A 26,588-nucleotide genomic window follows, 5' to 3' on the forward strand; every position below is an offset into this window, starting at 1 on the left:
CAAAAAAAATCCTGCCAAATGTTTTGGCTGACAGCTCCTTATAAGGAGCTAAGAATTCTTGAATTGTAGTTAAGAAGCAAAATCTTTCTAAAAGGGTATCACAGTCGTGAAATACCTAATTTCCCTACTCACTTATAAGTTTTGATTGGGTATCTCTGAGTTTAGTTATTTACCTATCCAGCCTACAAAACTCAGGGGCTTTTTTGTTTTGTTTTGTTTTTTTGTTTTTTTACAACTTTAAGTTATACTCAAGTGACTGGCTGTATCACAAGTTTTATACACATGAATTTACACAGTTCTATGTTATTTCATTCATTAACTAATCAAAAGATGGAATCTTTAATAATTCTGACCTGTGGAAGCTCTTGCATGAGGTAATAGAAGCCTTTATTCTCTTCTCCAAGTAGGGCACTAGCTGGCAACCGGACATCTTCAAAGAATAATTCTGCAGTATCCTAAGGGATCACACAATTAAGTACAGAATTATTTCATTTAAATCTCCCAACAAACCAACGAGGTGATGACTATTTCCATTTAAGAAAACAAAAACAAGAACAAAACAAACTGGAACCCAAGTTGGAGCGATTAATAACTACAGCGAGGATGTGGTAAACCAGGGATTCAAACCCAGATCCACATGATTCCGAAAACTTGTGACTTTCTCACTACAACACACTGTCATTCTAGCTCCAATCTTGTCCAGTTCTGTATGTACCAAGAGCTAAGGGTTTCTAATGCATATTAAGTAAAACACGTTTTTCTTTTTTGGTAATGAAACACTACCAGATAGTTGTCAAATAATAGAAAAATATTTTCTGCTCTTATTTCATAATTTTCTTCAATTTAATAGAAGGTCTATTAACATACAATTAATTTTGCCATTACTTTTTTTTTTTTTTTAAGATTTTGTTTATTTATTTGACAGAGAAAGACAGCCAGGGAAGAGAGGGAACACAAGCAGGGGGAGTGGGAGAGGAAGAAGCAGACTCCCAGCAGAGGAGCCTGATGTGGGGCTCGATCCCAGAACGCTGGGATCACGCCCCGAGCCGAAGGCAGAGGGTTAACGACTGAGCCACCCAGGCGCCCCTAATTTGGCCATTTCTGAAGCAGATACTCAAAATATCTTGAATCACTTCTGTTGCTGAGCAACAGAAAGAGATACAGTTAGATAAATGGAATAAATCTCTCTTACCATTTCTGAAAAACGTATTTTAGGAATTTGGCATAAGAAGGTATGATCTGATATACATATATCAAGCTTATAGAACTACATAGTTCTATAGGGCATAATTGAGTGAACTCAATTATTTATAATTAATAATTTATACTGTGACTTACCTGGGTTTTCAGTCCCATTTTTTGTAGCTTTTGTCCCTTGATAAATCCTTTCATTCCACTTTCCACCAGAAAAAGACTAATGCCATGGGCAGGAGAGTGAGCCTCATGATTTGTGACTGCCACTACAATCAAAACGTCACTTAGCCACCCATTGGTGATGAATACCTGCAAACCCCAAATACACTGTGATGTTCCACAATAAATCAGGTCCATGTATAAGTCATAACTGGAGAATAGTATATTCAAGACGACTAAACCAGACAAGACAGGCTTTACGCCTCTCTTTGTACTCTACCCAAGTATCTCCAGTGTTAATAATCTACATGAGGTTATTAAAGAGCAAAAGGAAAACAGCCCAATGCTTCAAAGAATGAAGCCAGTACATTTTCATTCCACAATTAATCCATGATTCATAAATAATAATGAACAGCTTATTATGACCTTTCCAAATTAAAACAGAATTATCTATAAAAATGATAAACTGTATTTTATTTATTTTTAAGATTTTATTTGAAAGAGAAAGAGACAGAGAGAGCTTGAGAGGGGTGAGGGGCAGAGGGAGAAGCAGACTCCACGTGGAGCAGGGAGCCTGATGTGGGACTCGATCCTGAGACTCCAGGATCATGACCTGAGCTGAAGGCAGTTGCTTAACCAACTAAACCACCCAGGCACCCGATAAACGGTATTTTAGAAAGAAGTTGCAGATGAGAAAAAGGAATCTGTTTTAAATGGCACTACACTATAAGAAGAATTATGTTCTAAAATCCAAAAAGAAGGGGCGCCGGAGCGGCTCAGATGGTTAAGCGTCTGCCTTTGGCTTAGGTCATGATCCCAGGGTTCTGGGATTGAGTCCCATGTTAGGCTCCAAGCTCAGCCAGAAGGCTGCTTCTCCCTCTCCCCCTGCTTGTGCTCTCTCTGTCTCTGTTTCAAATGAATGAATGAATGAATGAATAAAATAAAAAATAATCCACAAAGAAATAATGGGAAATAAGCCAATGATATTACCCTTGTCTACATGATAGCAAGTGAAGGGGGACATGGTTACAAGTGACACAGCAATCAAAGACCCTCAACATCTCTCTGTATGAGGAGATCCTTGAGGGAAGGGACTATCTCCTACTCATATACCTACTGTCAGTGCCTAGAGTCGTGCTTGGCATATAGAAGGCCTTCAAGGATATTTGCCGAATAAATGAGAAAAATGTATTCCTGAAAATAAATTGTATACATCATGGCAAAACTATTTTTTCTACAACGTTGCTCCATTACACCCCTTGCTCAAAAACCTCCAAGGTCTCCCAGTTTCATAACGACCATCTGTGTAGGTGCCATAGTTGAATTGCCGAAATAGTGCCTTTTTGTGTGTTTTGAATCACATGTCCAGGGATTAGTGCCTGTATGCTCTAAATCCATGACCTCAGACATGTATCAACAGACATTATTATAGATGAAAAACAAACAATGGGATGAAAGGAAGGGAGGAACTGTTTACAGGGCGAAAACTGTTCACTTTATTTTATTTGTTTTTTAAAGATTTTATTTATTTATGTGACAGAGAGACAGCCAGCGAGAGACGGAACACAGCAGGGGAGTGGGAGAGGAAGAAGCAGGCTCCCAGCGGAGGAGCCCGATGTGGGACTCATCCCGGAACGCCGGGATCACGCTCTGAGCCGAAGGCTGACGCTTAACGACTGCGCTACCCAGACGCCCCAAAAACTGTTCACTTTAATACTGATTTCAATTTGGTAAAATCAAATGGAGTTCTCCAACAGTTCTTCTTGGACATAATTGTGAAAAAAGGTTAATAGATTCTGAATCATTTCTGCAATAGTCTGACAGAAGGTATTTCCAGCATGACTGATCTCTTCTTATAAAATTATAACAGAATTCTCTTTGTAAAGAAAGGACTTTCTCAATTTCCTTCCCTAATCATGACAGTCAAAATTTTTAATAAGGCTGGGATTATCCCTACTGAGGGCCATCACTTTTTATTTTTTTATTTTCTGGTATTGAATGCTCATAACATAAGCTCATTGTACATGCTACATAGATGGTAATATTGTGATAAAGAAAAAAGGGAAAAATCCTCCATGAGTCCATCATAAAGATAGCATTATGAATTTCCTTTCTGGTATTTTTTCTTTTAACATAGTTGAGATCTATATGCATTTTCATGTTAATATGGTCTTTTCACTTAATGTAATTATTTTTCTAAACCATTAAAAATTTCGTATCGATGCTTTAATGGGTGCATATTAGGTCATCTTATTGATGTACTATATTTACTTACTTATTCCTTTACTTTTGCTTCCTTTCAATTTTTTTTTTTAAAGATTTTATTTATTTATTTGACAGAGATAGAGACAGCCAGCGAGAGAGGGAACACAAGCAGGGGGAGTGGGAGAGGAAGAAGCAGGCTCATCATGGAGGAGCCTGATGTGGGGCTCGATCCCATAACGCCGGGATCACGCCCTGAGCCGAAGACAGATGCTTAACCGCTGTGCCACCCAGGTGCTCCTCCTTTCAATTTTTTGTTATGTCTAATAGAGATCTGGAAACAGTCAGTGGTGCTTTCCTGGGTGGTTCGCACAGAACACTTGTGTAGAAAGCTGGAGTCATAGGAGAATGGGTTCCCATTTCACTTTTGACCAAAAAGCCTAGTCTTCTGCGGCCCTCTGTGGGCAGTTAAGTGATCTTAGACTGGAATCAGCACATACTTATTATCATCCTTAGGACAAATAATTTAGACTAAAATTCTTAAAGTATGTTTGGAAAAATACCAGTGACTCAAGATAACCTATGAAGAGAATTTCCTAGGGCATAAGACATACTATATCCAACTTTTAGAGGTTCACAATGTATATCAGCATATCAAAGAGTGGGAAGTTTCACACATTTTCCAAATTTATTTGACACCACAGATACTGTTTTTCTGTACAACAACTATGAAACTAGACTATGGAATGGTCTTTAGAACTGGGCTACTCAAAATGTGTTCTTTAGACCAACGCCAGCCCACAAACTGCTGCTAGTCCTTGACAGTGTAAGCACAGAAATCAAGAGTGTTTACAGGGGCGCCTGGGTGGCGCAGTCGTTAAGCGTCTGCCTTCGGCTCAGGGCGTGATCCCGGCGTTATGGGATCCAGCCCCACATCGGGCTCCTCCATGATGAGCCTGCTTCTTCCTCTCCCACTCCCCTGGCTTTGTGTTCCCTCTCTCACTGCCCGTCTCTCTGTGTCAAATAAATAAATAAGATCTTTAAAAAAAAAAAAAAAGAGCGTTTACAAAATTTTACAGCAATTTGACAGTGTAACACTCAAAGTTGTGATTTTGTAAATGCGACGGTATTAGTCTAAAACTAATTAGAAACTTTTTAAAACACTTCAAAGAAAACACACATAATTAGTTCTTCAACAGGCTTTGAAACGATTTTCGGAAAGACCTCCTTAGTGTAAACGATAAACATCTTTCCTTCACTTAACACTTGGTCAACAATAAATATTTGCTGAATTTATACCAGACTCAGCTTTAGGTAAACAAAATCCTCTGCCATCAGTAATATTAGATTCTAAGGGACATATTTACTCCTAAGCCTGCCTGTCACCTTAATTGGAAGGCTTTCCAATCCCATCTGGGTTGATGTGACTCTCAGAAGGACTGAAGGGCTTTCAAATTCTATCAAAGATATCTTTCTCTCCTAAGAACTTTGGAAACTCTCCTTGATATTTATGAGAAAATCTTATCCCCAATTTTTCATGACTATCAAATTTACTAACTATTGTGTGTCTCATATTTGGACAATACAAGCCTTTCCTTCCTCTTCTGTGGCTTGATAAGGGCTGTTTGGAAGCTAAGACATCCGTCGTATTAGCAAGGGGAGCATGCCAAATGGAACATAGAAGAGGCACAGATCTCATGTAGCACAAATGTTGCAAATTTCTTATAAAACAAAACAGCTTAAGTAAACTCAATCTTTCCATGAGTCCACAGATCTGAGAGAATCAATAACAAGTAAGTGTTGAGACACTGTTAACTCATGGCATGACTCAGGATAGAAGGGCTGTGGAAGCCTTTCTTTACACACCTTGCTTCCATTGAGAATCCAGTCACTTCCGTCCTTTTTAGCATTTGTTCTTATTCCTTGCACATCACTGTAATTGGAAAAAAGTGCAGAATAATGAAAAGAAATTCATTAGTTGGTAAAAACTGAATTATCAAAAAGATCTTACATAAGTATGTCTATAATGTGATCATTCAAACTGTTTATACCATGATAAACATTGACTAATATTAGAAATGTTCACACAAATGCACTGAAAAATCACATCTGATGTATCTTATTCTAAACCACTTATACAAATGTATACGGTTAAGATTACATAAACTAGCCAGCTTTTATAGAGCATAAAAATTCCAAGTAGCATTCAAGACCTCCAAATTAGACTCAGATGACATCTCAAAGCCCACTATATATGTATTTTTTAAAGATTTTATTTATTTATTCGACAGAGACAGAGACAGCCAGCGAGAGAGGGAACACAAGCAGAGGGAGTGGGAGAGGAAGAAGCAGGCTCATAGCGGAGGAGCCTGATGTGGGGCTCGATCCCAGAACACCGGGATCACGCCCTGAGCCGAAGGCAGACGCTTAACCGCTGTGCCACCCAGGCGCCCCCAAAACCCACTATATTTGAGATTATTTGCCACCATGTACCTGCCTGCCTCCGTTCACCCTGGTTCCTTCCCTTATCTCTATTGATCGAAACTTAGCTATTTAATCACTTCTTGGTCATTTGGCTATGATCAAGTGTAAAACTTAGCTATTTAAAAGACTATGTCTCAAATGCTTCCTCTAACAAGACTGCTCTAAAAGTGGGCTAGATTATTTTTCAAAATATAAAATAAACAAAGATTCACAATTGAAATATGAAAAGTACAGACAATATTCCAGACAAAAAAAAAATATTGAAAACAATTTTACCTCCTGGAAAAAACATTTCTAAAACACACCCTCTTCCATCATTTTTTCAATGGAAACAGATACAAACATGTATGTATCTTTATAAAACTGGAGCCATACATATGCTTTTGACCTCCAAATAATATCTAATGCTTTTTTATAAGATCATTTTTATTATCAGCATAGAATTACATTGTATAGATTGATCATGATTTTTTAAAACAATCTATTTAGGTAGTTTCCAATTTTTGTAAATGTCCTACAATGAACACTATCATGTATAAAGAATCTACATCACTTATCCTAATCCTTGGAACCTGTGAAGTGTTACCTTATATAGAAAAAGGGTCTTGTAGATGTGATTAATTTAAGGATCTTGGATGGGGAGATTATCTTGGATTATCTGATGGATGGACCTTAAATGCAAATGTCCTTGTGAAAGAGAGGCAGACTGAAGAGGAGGGGCAATGTTATCAGAGAGGCAGGTTGGATTGATAAGATCAAAGGCCAGGAATGCTGTCAGACACCAGGAAATGGAAGAGACAAGGAATGGATTCTGCTGTTGAACATGTAGAGGGAGGGCAGCCCTGCTGACACCTTGATTTGGGCTGATGTGTAATGATTTTGGACTTCTGGACTTCAGAACTGTGAGAGAATAAATTTCTGCCTTTTTAAGCCACCAAGTCTGTGGTAATTTGTTACAGAAAACATAAGAAAATAGCACACTCTCTTAGAGCATTCATCTTGAATTTCAGTGATTAAGAAGATCTTATCTTTCTTGCCCACCTCACTTACCAGACTCAAACCTTCTGAGGACATGCTGTATATCAAGGTAATATGCCCTTCACCTAGTATACTGCTTTGCACATAACAGCACTAAAACGGGACACGTAGGCGGATCAGTCGGTTAAAGGTCTGCCTTTGGCAGAGGTCATGATTCCAGAGTCCTGGGATGGAATGCCACGTTGGGCTCCTTGCTCAACGGGGAGCCTGCTTCTCCCTCTGCCTGCCACTCCCCCTGCTTGTGCTTCTTTCTCTCTCTGACAAACAGATAAATAGGTCTCAGGCTGCTAGCCTTAGAAAGGCCTGATTACAAGTTTGGTTTTTGGTTGGCATCTGTGAATTTGGGAGAAGGCTTCCCACCATTCCCGGAACAGATAAGAGTAATGCACTATACCTAAACTGTTTGAACAAATAATGCTTTATGCTAAACACTTGTTTTTCTTCTGGGAATCTCAACTTTTGTCACATGCTAGGTGAAAAGTGTCTATGTGACCAACTTCCAATAAAATTCTGGGCACTGAGTCTCTAATGAGCCACCCTGGTAGATAACATTCCACACATATTCTCACAACTTGCCACTAAAGGAATTAAACAAGTCCTGCGGAACTCCATTAAAAGAGAGCTCTTAGAAGCTGCTCCTGGTTTTCTATGAATTTCAGTCCATGAGGCTTTTCTTTTTGCTGATATTTTTTTGCATTCTTTCAGTGAAATAAATTACAGTGGTGAATACAATTAGAAGCTGAATCCTGTGACTCCTCGCAAATCACTGAACCTGGAGGTGATCCTGGGGACACCTGACATTGGAAACAAGGCCACCTGTTTAAAAGATGAGTTAAATGACAAAAACATATAGTTTGGCTTTCAGTAAAAGGAGAGATGATTATAAAGAACATTTTATTTTTTTATTTTTTATTTTTTATTTTTTAAAGATTTTATTTATTTATTCGACAGAGATAGAGACAGCCAGCGAGAGAGGGAACACAAGCAGGGGGAGTGGGAGAGGAAGAAGCAGGCTCATAGCAGAGGAGCCTGATGTGGGGCTCGATCCCGTAACGCTGGGATCACGCCCTGAGCCGAAGGCAGACGCTTAACCGCTGTGCCACCCAGGCGCCCCTATAAAGAACATTTTAAAGCTGCGTGCTATTGTATTCTAACATAATTTTTATCATAGGTCAGTATGAAATATTAGTTCCTAAAGTCTGTACATGGCTTATTAAAATAATTCTTCTATATAGGGACATATCAATGGTAATAAAGGTAATGACACAACTCAGCCTGTGGTTTTAAAAAAAAACTTCTGGATGGTGGATATGAAATATTAAAAATGGTTTTAAAATATACCACTTAGTATTACCAAGAATTCAGACCCTCACTATAACCCTATTAAATAAGTTATCACTGACACAGACATGGAGGCTCAGAGATTTTGCCCACAATCACAGAATTGTTATCAGAATACCCTGGACCTAAGGCAGTCATCATTCTCCAGAACAGATCACCTATTAGGCCATAAAACAAGTTTCAAAAAAATCAAAGAGATCAAAGTCATACCACGCATCTTTATTGACCATAACACTATGAAACTGGAGATCAACCATGAGAAAAAAATCTAGAAAGAGCACAGATTCATGGAGGTCAATAACAATGAATGGGTCAACCAAGAAATCAAAGAAGAAATCAAAAAGTACATGGAGGGGCGCCTGGGTGGCACAGCGGTTGGGCGTCTGTCTTCGGCTCAGGGCATGGTCCCAGCATTCTGGGATCGAGCCCCATGTCAGGCTCTTCCACTGTGAGCCTGCTTCTTCCTCTCCCACTCCCCCTGCTTGTGTTCCCTCTCTCGCTGGCTGTCTCTATCTCTGTCTAATGAATAAATAAAATCTTTTAAAAAAAAAAAGTACATGGAAACAAATGAAAACACAACAGCCCCAAATCTTTGGGATGCAGCAAAAGTGGTTCTAAAAGGGAAGTTTATAGCAGTACAGATTTACCTGAAGAAGCAAGAAAAATCTCAAATAAACAACCTAACCTCACAAGGCGCTAGAAAAAGAAGAACAAACAAAACCCCAAACGAGCAGAAGGAAGGAATAATAGAGCAGAAATAAGTGCTATAGAAACTAAAAATAAAAAAACACAATACAACAGATGAATGAAACCAGGAGCCGATTCTTTGAAAAGATCAACAAAATTGATAAACCTCCAGCCAGACTCATCAAAAAAAAAAAAAAAAAGATGACCCAAATAAACAAAATCACAAATGAAAAGAAAAATAACAACCAGTACCACAGAAAACACAATTGTAAGAGAACCTTATGAAAAATTATATACCAACAAATTAGATAACCTAGAAGAAATGAATAAATTCCTAGAAACATATAACCTACCAAAACTGAAGCAGGAAAATATAGAAAATTTGAACAGACCAATTATCAGCAATGAAACTGAATCAATAATAAATAAAACCTCCCAACAAACAGAAGTTTAAGACCAGTCAGCGTCACAGGCAAATTCTATAAAACATTTAAATAAGAGTTAAAACCTATTATTCTCAAACTATTCCAAAACATAAGAGGAAGGGACACTTCCAAATTCATTCTATGAAGCCAGTATTACCCTGATACCAAAACTAGATAGACCCCCACAAAAAAGGAAAAAGAACTACAGGCCAATATCTCTGATGAACATAGATGTAAAAATCCTCAACAAAATACTAGCAAAACCACCAGGTGGCTCAGATGGTTAAGCGTCTGCCTTTGGCTCAGGTCATTATCTCCAGGTTCTGGGATCAAGCCCCACATTGGGTTCCTTGCTCAGTGGGGCATCTGCTTCTCCCTCTGCCTCCCCCCACCCCCACTCGCTCTCTCTCTTTCTCTCTAAGTAAAAAAAACCTTAAAAAAAAACCCCAACAAATCCAACAATACATTAAAAAAATCATTCACCATGATCAAGTGGGATTTATTCCCAGGATACAAAGGTGGTTCCATATTCACAAATCAAACAATGTGATATACAACATCAATAAGAGAAAGGATAAAAACCATATGATCATTTCAATAGATGGCAGAAAAAGCATTTGACAAAGTATAAAATCCATTCATGATAAGAACTCTAAACAAAGTGGGTCTAGAGGGAACATATCTCAGCATAATAAAGGCTTTATATGAAAAACCTAAAGTGAACATACTCAATGGGGAAAAAACGAGAACTTTTCCCCGACATCAGGAACAACACAAGGTTATCCACCGTCACCACTTTTACTCATTGTAGTACTGCCACAGCAATCAGACAACAAGGAGAAAGAAAAGGCATGCAAATTGGTAAGGAAGAAGTCAAATTTTACTATTTGCAGATGACAGGATACTATATACAAAAACCCGAAACGACTCTACCAAAAACCTACTCAAATTGATAAATGAATTCAGTAAAGTTGCAGGATACAAAATCCATGTACAGAAATCTGCTGCATTCCTATACACTCATAATGAAGCAGCAGAAAGAGAAATTAAGAAAATAATCCCAGACGTGCCTGGGTGGCTCAGTCATTAAGTGTCTGCCTTTAGCTCAGGGCGTGATCCTGGTGTTCTGGGATCAAGCCCCACATCAGGCTCCTCTGCTGGGAGCCTGCTTCTTCCTCTCCCACTCCTCCTGCCTGTGTTCCCTCTCTTGCTGGCTGTCTCCCTCTGTCAAATAAATAAATAAAATCTTTTAAAAAAATCCCATTTACAACTGCAGCAAAAATAATAAAATATCTAGGAATAAACTTAACCAAAGAGGTGAAACACCTGTACTCTGGTGAAAGAAATTCAAGACAACATGAAGAAGTGGAAAGAGTACTCCATGCTCATGGACTGAAAGAAGAAATATTGTTACAATGTCTATATCCAAAGCAATCTATAGATTTACTATAATCCCTATCAAAATACCAATAGCATTTTTCATAGAACTTTGACAAACAATCCTAAAATTTGTACCGATTCACAAAAGACCCTGAATAGCCAAAGCAATCTTGAAAAAGAAAAACAAAACTGGAAGTATCACAATTCCAGACTTCAGGTTATATTATTACAAAGCTGTCATATCTCAGTTTATGTGTAACCACTTTTTATAGGCCTTCTCTCACACTCATATCTAAATTCATTTTTCCCTTTCCTAACAAACAGACATGCTCCAAACACATATGCTAGTCTCTAGCATAGCACCATGTTTCCTTCACAGTACTTATCATAATTTATAATTAGGGATCTATTTATTTATGTGTTTCTTGTCATTCTCAGTAAGCACAACTATCACATCTGTTTTGTTTGCCACTGTGTAACTCGCAAATTAAAGGCACTTAGTAAGTAACCTTGGAATGACTGAATAAGTGATCTTACTCATCCCCATGCTCCAATTCTTTGCACCCCAGCTTGCCACCAGAGTTCCGAATCCCTATTTCTAATAGCCTGCTGGACATTTCCACGTGAACGTCACATCACATCCAAAATTCATCATGCTCCAAATTCAAGTCATATCCTACCATTTTATTTGCATTACCCCACATTAATATCTCAGAACAGCATATATTATGATATTTTATTATTATTATTATTATTATTTTTTAAGATTTTATTTATTTATTTGACAGAGATAGAGACAGCCAGCGAGAGAGGGAACACAAGCAGGGGGAGTGGGAGAGGAAGAAGCAGGCTCATAGCAGAGGAGCCTGATGTGGGGCTCGATCCCATAACGCTGGGATCACGCCCTGAGCCGAAGGCAGATGCTTAACCGCTGTGCCACCCAGGCGCCCCGATATTTTATTATTATTCATATATGATAAGGCCTTATTTTCCTACTGGAGTTTGAAGTTACTTAAGGCTGTAAATTATGCTTGTGTTCATCTTTGTAACCCTCCTTGCATATTGTTCAAAAGTTTGTATGAAGTGAGTACTAAGAAAATATTTGCTGTTCGGCACTGCTTCCAAAAATTTAAAACCAAATGAATGCTGATTTACCTTCCAGCTCCAGGCTCTGTCATTGCTAGGGCACCAATACATTTCCCACTGGTCATCTGGGGGATGAAGCGCTTAATCTGTTCTTCTGAGCCATAGTTTACAATATAGGGCATGACAATATCTGAATGAAGACTAAAACCTGGGCCTGAACAATTCGAATATGCTCTTAAAGAGAAGAAAAGAAGAAAATACAAAGCACAAAATAGTTATTTTGTTCTTTCAGTTTCTTTGATTTTCAATTAAACAACAAAAAATTATTAAGTCTTATCATATTGTGTGGTAATAGCCTGTCCAGACAAATCTAGGAAGTTCCTGCAAGATTTTCTCTTTGTTTTTATTAATCCTTTAATTTCTGGCTCTAGCACAATTAATAGTACTCTAACAGAGCTCCATGAATACTTACTTAACGAATTAAAAGAGAAAACATTTAAAAGTATTAATCACCTACAGTTGTATTACCCTAACATAGCAACTATTTTCACTTTGGCACATTACCTTTGCCATAAGGATATATTCTAATATAGCTGCAGTCATGGTGTGAATTTGTACTTAACTATTTTTTTAATCATGTGACATGAAAAAGTCCTTTTTTTTTTAACACAGTTGTCACAACAATAATGTGAAATAGCTGTAAAATATTCAAAATTGTTTATGTAATATAATTTACCTGTTCATTCCCCCACTACTGGACATTTAGATTGCTTCCACATTTGGAGGACTATTATCTAACATGACAATGATTTCTGTACACAGCTCCTTTTTTTCCTATAAAATTATGTCCTTAAGTTAAATTCCCCAAAGTGGCATCCTAGATCAAAAAGCAGAAATATTTTCATTTTTTTATATGTGTCCAAATTTTTAATCACGAAAGTTATTGATTGTCCTAATTGATAATGTCACTAATAGTATGAGTATCTCATTTTCACTGCAACCTTGTCAGCAATGCATATTATGATTTTGAATTTTTTTTTTAATTTCAAAATGTTCAGAAAATTTATTAATTGTACATGGCTGCTATGATACCTGCTTATGATTTTGAATTTTCACTGACTTTTGCAAATACGCAAAATGATACCTCCAGGTTAATTTAATTTGCATTTGCTTGGTAGTTAAGGATGAGCTTTTTTCATCTAAAAGAACCCATTTGAATTTTGTTTTGATGAACTGTTGGTTCAAATTCTGTGCCCATTCATCAACTGAAATCTTTATTTCTTACACATTAAACTTTAAGTATATTCGTCAGAAATATTTTTCCACTTTTTTTTCAAATAGCTTTTTAAAAGAAGAAAAGTAAACATGAAGCAATTAAAAATGAAGGGATCTCTTTAATTTTCAACAGCACCTATTTTAACAATTTAAAAGTGCATTTTCCTATCTTCCCACATTAAAAAAAAATGCACAAGCCTATATGAGGGTTTTATTCATTCACACTTTACACTGTTTTCAATATTAAAAGATTAGAAAGTGTAATTTACCATCTTCTCAGAAAAGTGAGCAGCGTGCTTTAACAAATGAGACTCCACTTCAAATGTCTGCATACTTACTGTTCTTCCCAAGTAATAGCTGTCGAATACAAGTCCCCACCAACACCACCATGACGTTCTGCAATATTGACACCGAGCAGTCCTTGCTTTCCAGCTTTTTCCCAAAGATCCCTACTCACTTCTCCAGCTTTCTCCCATCTGCAAACAGCAAACATTTTAAAATCAGAAAAACTGTTTTCATATTATTTTAATGGTCATAATTTGCACTTATGAATGACAGTGTGCAGGAATGTTCCCTTAATTTGAGGTAATTATCATTGACATGGGCCATAACTTTCTATTTGCATCTGATTCTTTTATTGTTTCTCCTCCTTCTTGCTCTCTTCCTTACTTCTCCCTATTTGCCACTTCTCTCCTGTCTCGACTATTCATTGGGCCTGCAAATTACATTCACTGATATTCATGGATACAGTTCCTCTCAGCTGGTACTCTTAGGATGGAATCTTAGTTGTGCCACAGTCATGGCAATTTGTCCAACTGTCCTGTAAAGGCAATTGCCCTCTATTTCCTTAAAGTGCTGAACTTATGGGGATGAGCATATACAAAAGGTGACAAGAGCAGGCAATCTTAAGTTTAAGTAGGAACAATAGAAGAACAGAAGCATCTTGCAGCTGAGCTGTCAAATGATCTTCTAAAAAGATTAGATTTTTGCATAAGACTGTGGAACCTCTACTTTTCTTCTTTAAAAATGAGAATGGCATAACGAGGAAAGAGATGGCAAGTTGGAGATAAAGAATCTGAGAACTTTTGTTTTTGTTTGTTTTTTTTTTAAGTGGTAGTTAGATATAGTTAGTAAGTATGAGGTATATTTTTGAAGATACTGTTTAAAGGTAAGCACAGATACCTCAAGGAATTTTAGAAGAAAAGAGTTTATCATGTATGTTTTGATGTAATTATTGCCTAAAGTACCTTAGAATGAGCTGCAAATTTTCAAAATTTTCTTATTTTTAATTGCATATTTTAAAATTTATTTAAATAGCTTTAGAATAACTTAAGAATCTCAGGATTCTTAAGAATTCTTAAGTTTAGGGGCGCCTGGGTGGCACAGCGGTTAAGCGTCTGCCTTCGGCTCAGGGCGTGATCCCGGCGTTATGGGATCGAGCCCCACATCAGGCTCCGCTGCTATGAGCCTGCTTCTTCCTCTCCCACTCCCCCTGCTTGTGTTCCCTCTCTCGCTGGCTGTCTCTATCTCTGTCAAATAAATAAATAAAATCTTAAAAAAAAAAAAAAGAATTCTTAAGTTTATAGTTAAATAGTTAAGTATTATAGTACTATAGTTAAGAGAGCAAAATGTTAATAGAACAATTAACACAGTATATTTTCTGTAGAACAACATGCGCCATTCTAGTAGTGGTTCTCATTGTCCCCCTTATGCATATTACTTTAAGGAAAATGGGCCACTTACTCTGCATGGTAAGGAATCACTTCCTCTTGAAAAAACTTCCTTGCACTTGCCCGGAAAATGTCATGTTCTGAAGAAAAGATTCTTCTAATTCCTATGTCTGTTAATTTTTTAGCAGAAGAAGTTTCTAGACGGTCTTCCCCTCCAGAATGAGAATATCTTAAAAATATATATCTACATTAAGAAAATTAAGTGAATTGTTACTCTTCATATCCAAATTAGTACCACTGAACAACATGGAAGGATAATTCTATTGAACAACATGGAAAAACACTGGTTTTCTTCCCCCGCAGACACACTACAGAGGTAGGTAGAAAAACTCTGAAATTTGACAGACCTGTTCAAATTTGAGCATTACCACTCTGGATAGGCTCATCCCATCTAGATGAGATCAAGTAGTTTGTCTTTATTCAACTCACTCTTCACTTCCAAACCCATAATGAGGACATCATGGCTATGACTAACCACATGTCTGAGCTGAGGTAAAACAGTGTGGTCACATGATGTGAATTATATTATGTAAAACTCAAATACCACCACAGAATAATACTGATAAGTTTTCATGACATTATGATGTTTAAGATATTAACATTTTTTCCAGAATTAATATTTCAGTCAGAATCATACAATTTGAAGTGGCAGGTGTGTAAGATACACGCTTTTTTTTCTTTCTTTTTTCTTTTCTCTTTCCTTTTCCCCTCCTTTCCTTCTTCCGTTTTTATTTAAAAGACAGTTTGTTTATTGGCAATTAGGCTGTCTCAACCTTTTTTTCCCATGGAAATGAATTATTTTGTTTTAGCTTATGTATTTTATTTAATGCTATGAACTGAATCGTGTCACTCCCAAATACATGCCGGAAGCTCTGACTCCCACTGTGATTGTATTTGGAAGTAGGGCTTTGAGGAGGTAACTAGTTAAATGAGGTCACAAGGGTGGGGTCCTAATCTCAGAGGATTTGTGGCCTTATAAGAGGAAAAGAGTTAGCTCAGGCTCTCCCTGTGTGCACACAACAAGGAAAGGCCATGTGAGGACATAGGGAGAAGGCAGTCATCCAGAAGCAAGAAACAGAGCTCTCACCAGGAACTGAACTGGCCAGCACTTTGATCTTGGATTATCCAGTCTTTAGAATTATGATATAAATTTGTTGTTTTAGCCACCCAGTGTATGGTATTTTGTTATGACACAAAGCTAAGTAATACACTTAATAAGCATTTTCTGTCATTTTGCTTTAGGTTTATCTTTTATACCCAACTTTTAGTGCAGTTTATTAATATAATTTGAGATACTTTTTAAATGGTAATCTTTGGTTGTGAACATGTAATACTACAATTTTTTTTTTTTAATACTTTCAAGTCTGCCTTTTGCCTTCATGGTTACTACTCAGTCATCCAAATCATTATCTTTAATGGCTCATTCATTCATTTGTTCAACACACACTTTCTGAGTACCTATTATGTAGCAGGCACTGTTAGGTACCTTGGGCTACAAGAGTGTGCAAAATAAATAAAGATCCTTGTTTTCAGGCTCACATTTCTAGAAAGGGAGACTGAATAATGATAACACAGTAAAGAAGCAAATTACAGAATAAAGGAGAAGGTGATAAATTCTATGGAAAAGTGGAGCAAGGATCAGAGTGTGTGTCTGGGACAAGGCAGGGACAATGGCTGCAGTATGGAATAGTGCAATCAGGGCAGGTGAAATTAGAAAAATGAGATTTGAGCAAACACCTCAAGGTGACAGCCAAGCAGATTTCTGGAGTAGAAGAATCTTAGGACAAGAAAGCACTTAAAGCAAAAGGTGTCAGGCAGGATGGTATCTGGTGTGTTCTAGAAAGAGCAAGGAAGCCAAATGTGGACTGAGTGAAAACAGTAGATCAAGTCGGAGGTAACAGCACCAGGACCTACAGGGATTTTGCATACCACTATACTGTTACATCAAATAGGCCAAAATTTACTTTATCCCATAATTGAAATTGATGAAGGATAGTTGGAAGAAAGGCAGGCAGGGACAATGGGCTTCCACCCTAAGAGGAATTTACACCCTTAAAAGGATTTTACACCGCCCTGAAAGGAGGCCTCCACCCTTTGTCATGTGACAAAAACCCAATGGGATGACAGGTGCAGGGAGGCTTAATCAGATTAAAGCAGCCCTCCAACAAGCCCATAAAACCCCCTAGACTTAGAAACTCCAGCGGCTGCAACCCTCGCAGTTCCCCTTGAAGTGCCCTCCCTCTTCAGGACCTTTGTACAATCACTTAATAAACTTTACTACTGCTCAGTAAACTTTGCTTTCTTGCCCACCACTCTGCAGGTCTGGTCTACCTCTTCATTCTTACAAGTGGCATGACCAAGAATGGTGAGCACTAAAGGAAAGGAAATCCTGTAACAAAATGATTGGTTCCAATTTCCTGCTAGTAGAAATAAAACTATAATGCACACGTTTGTCCATAGAGCTTTTCCATACTTTGAATTTTTCCTTAGGAAAAAAATGTGCTGAGACTAGGAAACTGGTGCTCTCAAACTCTAAATCATCTGTCAACATAATTAGCAAATAACAGGGTGGAATTTATATTTCCAGTCTGCCTCTATCTTAAAATTTTATATCCCATGGTACCTTAAAGAAACCTTTGGAATATTTCTAAGTAAAATATACCAAGACCCTAGAAAGTGAAAGAAGTGCCAGGAAGAATAAAGGTTTTCAGGTCAGTCAAAAGTGTTCAAGAGAGAATATGAGGAAGAAAATCAAAACAGTTGACAGCCAGTATGTTGGAACATCCATTTCTTGAAGGCCAAGGAAACTTACTGAATAAATTGGTCCTTTTTTTCCTTACAAAGATTAGGAAACCTGTACTGAACAAAAATAACTTCTACTAATTTAAGAGGCCAGGCTCTATTTAATTTTTTAAAAAATCATTTACATTATAAAAGGGAGACAGTCTCCACCAGCACCTTCAGCAATACTTGGGAACTGGTTATAAATACACTATCTCGGACCTCACCCCATATCTAGTGAATCAGAATCTGTATTTTAACAAATTCCCTGAGCGAGTCATTTGTACATTAAGAAGCCTGCTATAATAAAACTACAGTCCCTGACCTATTCAGAGGGTCCCTCGGGTCCTCCTTTTTCCAAAATTCTCTATTATGAGATTTTCTTCCTATACTTCAACCAAAATAATTTATCCCAATAGATGCAGAAACAGATAGGAGAATTGGGATGTCTTCTACTAAGCCAATGTAAATGATGTCTCCCTTTTGAAAAAGCTATTTTTCACAAAAATGGTATTTATAATAACATGTAATGGTTTTATTATTGTTACTTTTTACTTATCGAGATATAATTGACATATAACATGTAGTTTCAGATGTACATGATTCAATATTTGTATATATTGTGAAATAATCAACACAATAAGTCTGGTTAATATCCATCACCACACATACTTATAATTTTTTTCCTTGTGATGACCACCTTTAAGATCTACTCTCTTTAGCAAATTTGAAATATATATACAGTATTAACTACTGTCACCATGCTGTACATTCAACTCCCATGACTTACTTTAGCGCTGAAAACTTGGACTTTTTGACCCCCTTCACCCATTTCCACACCCTGCCCCCCAACCACAATGTGTTCTCCGTATCTATGAGTTCTTTTTTTCATTTGCTATTTTAAGATTCCACATATAAATGAGATCATACAGTATCCGTCTGTCTGCCTTACTTCACTTACCATATCTCTATTGTTACTTTAAATTAACTAAATATTTGTAAAATTTGTTTTGTAGTTATCTATCGATATCAATATGGATAGATAAAACCCACGCGTGCGCGCGCACACACACACACACGAAGATCTTTGGGGGTCCTCTAACTTTAAGAGAAGAAGAGTCCTGAAAACAAAAATTTGAGGATCACAGTCTTACGAAGTTCTGGGGAAGAGCTCAGAAAAGTATGTGCATCCTGAAGTCACGTCACCTCCTCAGTAAAGTCTTCCCAACTGTCCTCAGAAAGAACAGGTATTTTTCCGCTCCCATAGCATCTGAGAGTTCCACCAATGCTGTAACAAGCTAATTTATAATTCATGTCATATTCCTTCAATAGTGAATCCTGGATGCTTCCAGTTTACCCGATGAATGGATTTGATGTGTCAGCCAGTATCTAAAGCTTTTTATCTCATAAACACTACCTTCATCATCACAGAGCCACTTAGAAACGATTAACTTTTCTGGATTTAATTAATTAAAGGACTTGTTAAATAAATCTCAATGCCCTTGTCTGATGGGGCGGATGTCAGGTCTTTGCTGTCCCGGGCTGCCTGCTCCGGGGCACTCTTTAAAGTACGCTTCATCGTAGGCGCCAGCCACGTTCTCCACATCCGCGAGGCGGCAGTCCCACCTCCAGGTTCACAACCCTGAGACCGCCTGGGGCACTACGCCGCCGCCTTTCGCCACGGTTCTAGGCCCAAAGGTAGGCGCCCGAGTCCTGGTAAGACGCCCCTCCCCCGCAACCCCGCGGCGGGACCTAGAATCTCACGAGCCGGGCTGGGGCCAGAGTGAGCCTTGGCGAACCCCGCTTTAGGCTTTCCCGCTACTCCGGGGGACACAACCGAGGCCTGCATGCGCCCTCCTCGACGTGGGTCCCATTCCATCTTCCGGCGCCGCAGGACAAGGCCCAGCCCCTACCCCGGCGTCTCCCGCGCCCACCGCCCGGCCCCGCCCCTCGCGCGCCGCTGCGTTCGGTGCCCCCGGGGGGTCCCTCCCCCCTCTTATCTCCCGCAGTTCCCTCTCAGGCCCCGGCCCGCCACCGCCCCGCGGCTCGGGCGGGCGGGTCAGCTAGAGCTCGGCCGGCGCTCACCTCGCGGCCGGCCGCGAAAGCCGGGTACCCCGGCAGCCCGACCAGCGCAGGGAGCTGCGGAACAAGCGGGCAGCCATGGCTGGGACGGCGGCTAGGGTGGCAGCGGCGACGGACGCGACTCCTCGGAGTCTCCCGGGCTTGGCGCCGGCGGGCCGATTCTCCGCGGGACGCTCCTACTGGGTCATCCCCCGCGAAAACAGCCCCTCGAGCTTTTGCAGAGCCGGAAGCCTGAACCGAGACTGCTGCGACCTCCCGAGCCTGCCTCCTCCGGGGCGGACGGGTGGAGCGTCGCCCCGGGCTGCAACACTCCCCTCTGAGTCGTAGCCAACCAAGTTTTTGAATTCCTGTTTTGCCATTCCCTTTTTTCTCCAGTTACCAAATACTGTTTAATAATTTACATTTCAACGCAATGATAGTCTGAGCTATTCAAATTTATGGAATTGGTGTTTTGGGGATAGGAAGTCTCGGAAGCATTTTGAACTCTGAAGTAGTTTGCTGGGTGGAATTCTAAGGAGGTAAGGCAGGAAGGACCTTCAGGCCATTCTAATAGTTGAGGACAGGTATGAAGGCCTGAAACCGAGATTTTGCGTTAGAAATCAAGAACTCAGGGGCGCCTGGGTGGCACAGCGGTTAAGCGTCTGCCTTCGGCTTAGGGCCTGATCCAGGCGTTCTGGGATCGAGCCCACATCAGGCTCCTCTGCTGGGAGCCGGCTTCTTCCACTCCCCCTGCTTGTGTTCCCTCTTCTCGCTGGCTGTCTCTCTTTCTGTTGAATAAATAAATAAAATCTTAAAAAAAAAAAAAGAAATCAAGAACTCATTAACTGAATGCAAAATATTGGGAAGTTAAAAAAAGGAAGTTAATTCCAAACAGAAGCTTGTGAATAATATTAGTTGACAGGGGGAGCACAGGGCTTCAGGCAGGCTTGCCAAAATTCTAGACTTGATGCCTGGGGCTCTTAGGACCGCCACCACTAGGAGTCTGTGCCAGGGTACTTCTTAGCTTCAGACTTGGTTTTTCAAGATGATAGTTGGCTCATCGAGTTACTTGCCAGTACGGGGCAATAAGAGACCTTTTTCTGCATGGTCTTGCTGAGCCTCTGAAAAATGGTCATAATAGAATACTACTTCAGCGTGCCTCAGTGTGGTGTGAGAATAACCGCAGCAGCAGTAACATTTGATGATGCGGTCCAGCTTTCTGTATAGTTAACACATCTTATGGGTGATTTTTTTTTATAGGCTTAATTAATTCACTTTAATTTTCTTGTATAAAAACACTGTGTGCTGGCAACAGCTGGAGCCTGGATCCTCTACACGGAGACTCTGCTGTAGGTCTTTACCAGAAGGTCTAGTGAACTGGTAGGGAGACATGGTGAACAGGGTCCTTTTCTAGAGATGTCTTGGTGAGATTGCTGTAGATCTTAGAGATGGCATAAAAGGTGGCCTTGGCAAAGCTGCTCCAGGCGGCAGTGCAACCTTTGGTCTAGGTGTAGCAGTTGTCGATAATAGTTATCTTCAGCAGCTTCTTGGACCCAGATGATGTCCGTGCTTTTGGGGGCAGGGATGAGGCATGCCAGCACAGAGACACAGTGACCTGTCACATTTCAAGGGATGGTGTGGGGTTGCTGATCCTGATCTCCTGGTAACCTCACTGCCCTGTGTCTATAGAGAGGTGGGCCAGGACTATGGCCCCACACATGGCAGAGGCTGTCTCCTTGGAGCACACCGGAACCAGCTTTGGCTGTTGTTGTTCCGGATGGTGACAAACACCTTGAACTCGATCCACTGGCCAGCGCAGATGTCCTTTGGCACGGGCCTAATCTTTAAAGAGAGTTACACCCAGAAAAAAAAGTTGATGATCTCAGACTCCTTAACAGGCAGGGAGAAGAATAGAACTCCTCCAAGAACTTTATCTTTTTTTTTTTTTTAAGATTTTATTTATTTATTTGAGACAGAGCGTGCGCGCGCACAAGCAGGGGTAGAGAGGTAGAGTGGCAGAGGGAGAGGAAGAGCAAGAAGCAGGCTCCCCACTGAGCAGGGAGCCCGATGTGGGGCTCCATCCCAGGACCATGGAATCATGACCTGAGCTGAAGGCAGATGCTTCACTGACTGAGCCACCCAGGCAGCCCAAGAACTATATCTTCATGTCCTTGACCAGGAGGCCCAATTAGTGACGAGGAGCCACCTCTTGTCCTCAAGCCTTGCCTTGGCAAGCTCTGCATCCTCCACCCCACCGGGACCACATCTGTGACCTGGACCAGGACAGCATTGCTGAAGCCTCTCATACAACTCTCTGTAAGTGTTAGCTCTTTTTATTCTCCTCCACTTACATACTCACATTTTCAGGTGATGGTGACTTTTACTAATGGCCTTTGATAATCAATTTGACAAAAGTTAGATTTTTTTTTCTAATTCAAATAATTGGCTCTAATAGTGAAATTTCAGATGCAGACGATTTGAAAAAGATAAAAATTCATTTACCTATCAAGAGGAATTAGCGGTGCCAGGGCAGAACTGTGGGGGAGCTATCTGAAGCAAGCAGTTCTTTGTGGCACCAATCATATGCCTGGCTATGTTTCTAGTCTCTGAGCAGGACCAGGGGTGACTGTGTAGATGACAAAGTCAAGATTTCCCTACTTTTAGAATTATTGCCAAAATCCCTAGGAAATACAACAGTGTAAGAAACCCCAAGACTCCTACTTTTAGAGGAAGTGTCTTTCTTTTTTTACATTTTTTCCAAATTAAATTTCTTTGAGCACTTTGGTCATCTTATTAATTTTTCATCAAAATTGCTTTAGCTTTTTATTCAGAAATAGCTTTGAAGTCACAAAAAAGTTGCAAATATAGTACAATTAACTCCCATGTGGCCTTTACTCGAATTCTCCAATTGTTAACATTTTGCCCCATTTGCCACATATATGTATTCTTTTCGGAGTCATTTGAGGATAAATTGGATATATCATGCCCCTTCACTTCTAGTGTAGATTTCCTAAGAGCGAAGGAATTCTTTTAATAACTATAGCACAGTTATCCAAAGTAGAAATTTAACCCTGATGTAATATTCTATTTATTTATTTATTTTTAAAGATTGTATTTATTTATTTGAGAGAGAGTGAGAGAGCACAAACAGGGGGAGCTGTAGAGAGAGAAGCAGATTCCCCATTGAGCAGGGATCCCGATGTGGGGTTTGATCCCAGGACCCTGGGATCATGACCTGAGCTGAAGGCAGATGCTTAATGGACTGAACCACCCAGGAGCCCCTATTTAAGAATGTTATATCAGGATTTGAGGCACCTGGCTGGCTCAGTCGATAGAGCGCGACTCAATCTTGGGGTTGTGAGGTCAAGCCTCACGTTGGGAGTAGAGTTTACTTTAAAAAATAATAAATAGGGACCCCACATCGGGCTCCCTGCTCAGTGGGGAGTCTGCTTCTCCCTCTCCCTCTGCCCCCCTCCCCCTCCTTCTGCCCCTGCCTCTCCCTCTCTCTCAAATAAATAAATAAAATCTTTAAAAAAATTCTTAAATAATCTACCATCCATATTCTACTTTCAACAAATATCCTAATATATCCTTTCATTACAATTAAATCTGATAAAATAAAAAATGGGCATGTGCCTGCAAATGGCCTGAGCAGACAAAACCAATTCAGTCACAAAGCTGAATGATGTGGGAAATAAAAGAAAAAGAAAAAGATTAAATTTCCATACTGCCTCCAGCCCATTGACAAGTCCTTGAAACAGGTGTGAGTGACCTTCCTCTGGGAGTTCAGCTGCCCCAATGTTAATATTTTGCTGAGCGCATTGCTCGCTTCCTCAGCCCATTTGCTAAAATTGGAACAATACAGAGATGAGTGCGGCCTCTGTGCAAGGATGACACACAAATTTGTGAAGCATTCCATAAAAAAACAAAACTAAACTAAACAAAAACTTTGCTCAGGGCAAAAGGCAGTCTTAGCTTACCATTATCCCAACCCTCCAGGATCCCATAAGTCTTCTTTAACATATTAAAAATTCCTTTGGAAACTTCCTTTATCTCTACCCCCCAAGATACATGTGAGCAATCATCCTCCAAGCATATGGCCCACTGATATTCATCTGAAGGGTCTCCTGACTGAGGGTTTACTAAACAGCAATAAATGACCTTTTCCTAATAATAGCTAGCCCCCTCAAGGTCCTGGAAACCTTGTTTCCAAAATTCCTTAGGACTCTGCTAGCCCTAACCCCCTCCCAGTTTGAAAGTATATAATCAGTCACCAGTCACAACCCCAGTACAGCTCTTTCTGCCCACGGGTCCTATTCCTGTGCTTTAAGAAAACCATCTTTTTTGCACTGAAGACATCTCAAGAATTCTTTCTGAATTCTAGCACAATAACAACTGTGCTATTGGCTCCAAACTCCAACATTTCTGCATCACTGAATTTAGCTTATTTTGCAAGACTAACTTATCTGGGTCATCTCTTCCTTGTATCTCTGGAAATCACTGGCAAACCTTGAACTATTTCCCCAAGGTTGATATGAAGACCAGTTCCCTCTCATTTAAGAAAGTTTTAATATTATAACTAATAAATAATCACTGTGAAGAATAATCACTGGCTTCCTGTATCACTGTACGGTGATACAGTTGTCTCCACCCCCTTATCTGCTGAGGATTCCAAGACCCTACCGCCCCAACCCCTCACCCCCACCCAATGTATGCCCCCAACCACGGAAGCACCAAATCCTATATAGACCTATATATACCCAAACAGAACCGGTTCAGCCACTCACTGCTGACAACATTCAAAGTCAGAGAAACTAGTGGTGGTGAAACAAGAAAGTAATTTATTTAGTAAGGCCCACACCAGAAAGACAGCCGACTAACATCTTAAAGACTGTCTCCAAAATGCTGAAAATACTTCCAGGTTTATATAAGGAAAATGTGGGGCAAAGGAGGGTGGGTACTTGCAGGTAGCAGTGTTAAGTCAAACGATCATTTTCTTAGAGTCAATCACAGGTGGGGTCTTACCGGCTCAGGGCAGTCCTTATTGTTTGAGGGGGTAGTTTGGATTCCCATCAGGAGATGCTTTGCTCCCAGGGTCTTCCGCCTGAGCCTAGAGACAAGGTGAAAAGAAGAACCCAACTAGAAAGTTTGAGGTCAAAATGCAGGCAGTTGAAGTCCTCTTTCACTATGATAAAGCTTAATTTATGAATTAGGCATAGCGGATTACCAACAGTAATAGAGTAGTTATAATAATATACTATAAAAAAGTTATGTGAATGTGATCTCTCGAAAGATCTTATTGTACTGTACTCACTTTTCTTCTTGTGATAATATGAGATGCTAAAATTCCTGTGTCATGAGATCAGGTGAAGTAGAATTACAGGAGGGATTGTGATGTAGAGTTAAGCTACCTTGACCTTCTGAGGAAATGTCTGAAGGAGAAGGGTCTCATTCTGGACTTGGGAGATGACCACAGGCAACTGAAACTGTGGAAAGTGACACTGGATCAGTGGGGTCTACTGTTAAGCTGGTTTATAACGATATACCCCTGAGCCTCATTCTATCTTTTGGTTCGAGTCCTTCCCATTTGTGAACTGTTTTTCGTGTGTGCAGAAGAAACTTTCACTAATTACTTAAGTGATTCACTGGTTTTGCTTGCGGCTATTTCTGAACTTTTGACAAGTCGAATGAAGAATATTTTGTTATCTTGTCTGCCTAATACTCTTTCACCTGGCACAGCTCCTTTTGTATGATAATTCTTTTTTTTTTCTGCTTGAGTTGCAAATTTATTTATTTATTTATTTATTTATTTACTTATTTATTTATTTTTAATGATTTTTTATTATATTATGTTAGTCACCATACAGTACATCCCCGGTTTCCGATATAAAGTTCGATGATTCATTAGTTGCGTATAACACCCAGTGCACCATGCAATACGTGCCCTCCTTTCTACCCATCACCAGCCTATCCCATTCCCCCACCCCCCTCCCCTCTGAGGTCCTCAGTTTGTTTCCCAGAATCCATAGTCTCTCATGCTTCACTCCCCCTTCTGATTACCACCCCTTTCTTTATCCCTTTCTTCTCCTACCGATCATCTAGTTCTTATGTTCCATAGATGAACAAATCATATGATAATTGTCTTTCTCTGCTTGACTTATTTCACTTAGCGTTATCTCCTCCAGTGCCGTCCATGTTGCAGCAAATGTTGAGAACTCGTTCTTTCTGATAGCTGAGTAATATTCCATTGTATATATGGACCACAGCTTCTTAATCCAGTCATCTGTTGAAGGGCATCTCGGCTCCTTCCACGATTTAGCTATTGTGGACAATGCAGCTATGAACATTGGGGTGCATATGGCCCTTCTCTTCACTACGTCTGTATCTTTGGGGTAAACACCCAGTAGTGCAATGGCTGGGTCATAGGGTAGTTCAATTTTTAACTTTTTAAGGGACCTCCACACTGTTTTCCAGAGTGGCTGTACCAACTTGCATTCCCACCAACAATGTAGGAGGGATCCCCTTTCTCCACATCCTCTCCAACAATTGTTGTTTCTTGCCTTGTCTATTTTTGCCATTCTAACTGGCGTAGGGTGGTATCTCGGTGTGGTTTTGATTTGAATTTCCCTGATGGCTAATGATTTTGAACGTTTTTTCATGTGTTTGTTAGCCACTTGTATGTCTTCATGGGAAAAGTGTCTGTTCATATCTTCTGCCCATTTTTTGATTTGTTTATTTGTTTCTC

The 26,588-nt window shown here is 39.7% G+C and overlaps 1 protein-coding gene, 1 long non-coding RNA gene and 1 pseudogene across 6 annotated transcripts in view; 2 read left to right on the forward strand and 1 right to left on the reverse strand.

The window, feature by feature from the left end:
* ACADL (acyl-CoA dehydrogenase long chain) overlaps positions 1–20,115 on the reverse strand; it is a 42,355-nt gene extending 22,240 nt beyond the window's left edge. The window contains exons 1-7 of one of the 3 annotated variants that reach the window (XM_034655106.1): positions 19,868–20,115; positions 15,015–15,185; positions 13,610–13,747; positions 12,066–12,230; positions 5,422–5,488; positions 1,339–1,503; positions 354–455 (exon numbers count right to left, since the gene is read on the reverse strand). In XM_034655106.1, the coding sequence (XP_034510997.1) occupies positions 354–455; positions 1,339–1,503; positions 5,422–5,488; positions 12,066–12,230; positions 13,610–13,747; positions 15,015–15,185; positions 19,868–19,944 (885 nt within the window). In that variant the 5' untranslated portion in view covers positions 19,945–20,115. The remainder of the gene's footprint in view (positions 1–353; positions 456–1,338; positions 1,504–5,421; positions 5,489–12,065; positions 12,231–13,609; positions 13,748–15,014; positions 15,186–19,867) is intronic. The other 2 variants (XM_034655105.1, XM_019802911.2) reach the window with 2 other exon arrangements.
* The window catches only part of LOC105238945, a 141,681-nt gene continuing 134,403 nt past the window's right edge, over positions 19,311–26,588 (forward strand). For all 3 annotated transcript variants that reach the window (XR_004623612.1, XR_004623611.1, XR_002143328.2), the window contains exons 1-2: positions 19,311–19,480; positions 22,023–22,159. This is a non-coding gene — a long non-coding RNA (uncharacterized LOC105238945). The remainder of the gene's footprint in view (positions 19,481–22,022; positions 22,160–26,588) is intronic.
* On the forward strand, positions 23,669–23,768 carry LOC117801261 (annotated as a pseudogene).

This window comes from Ailuropoda melanoleuca, chromosome 2 (assembly GCF_002007445.2).
Source record: "Ailuropoda melanoleuca isolate Jingjing chromosome 2, ASM200744v2, whole genome shotgun sequence".
NCBI classification, from domain to species: domain Eukaryota; kingdom Metazoa; phylum Chordata; class Mammalia; order Carnivora; family Ursidae; genus Ailuropoda; species Ailuropoda melanoleuca.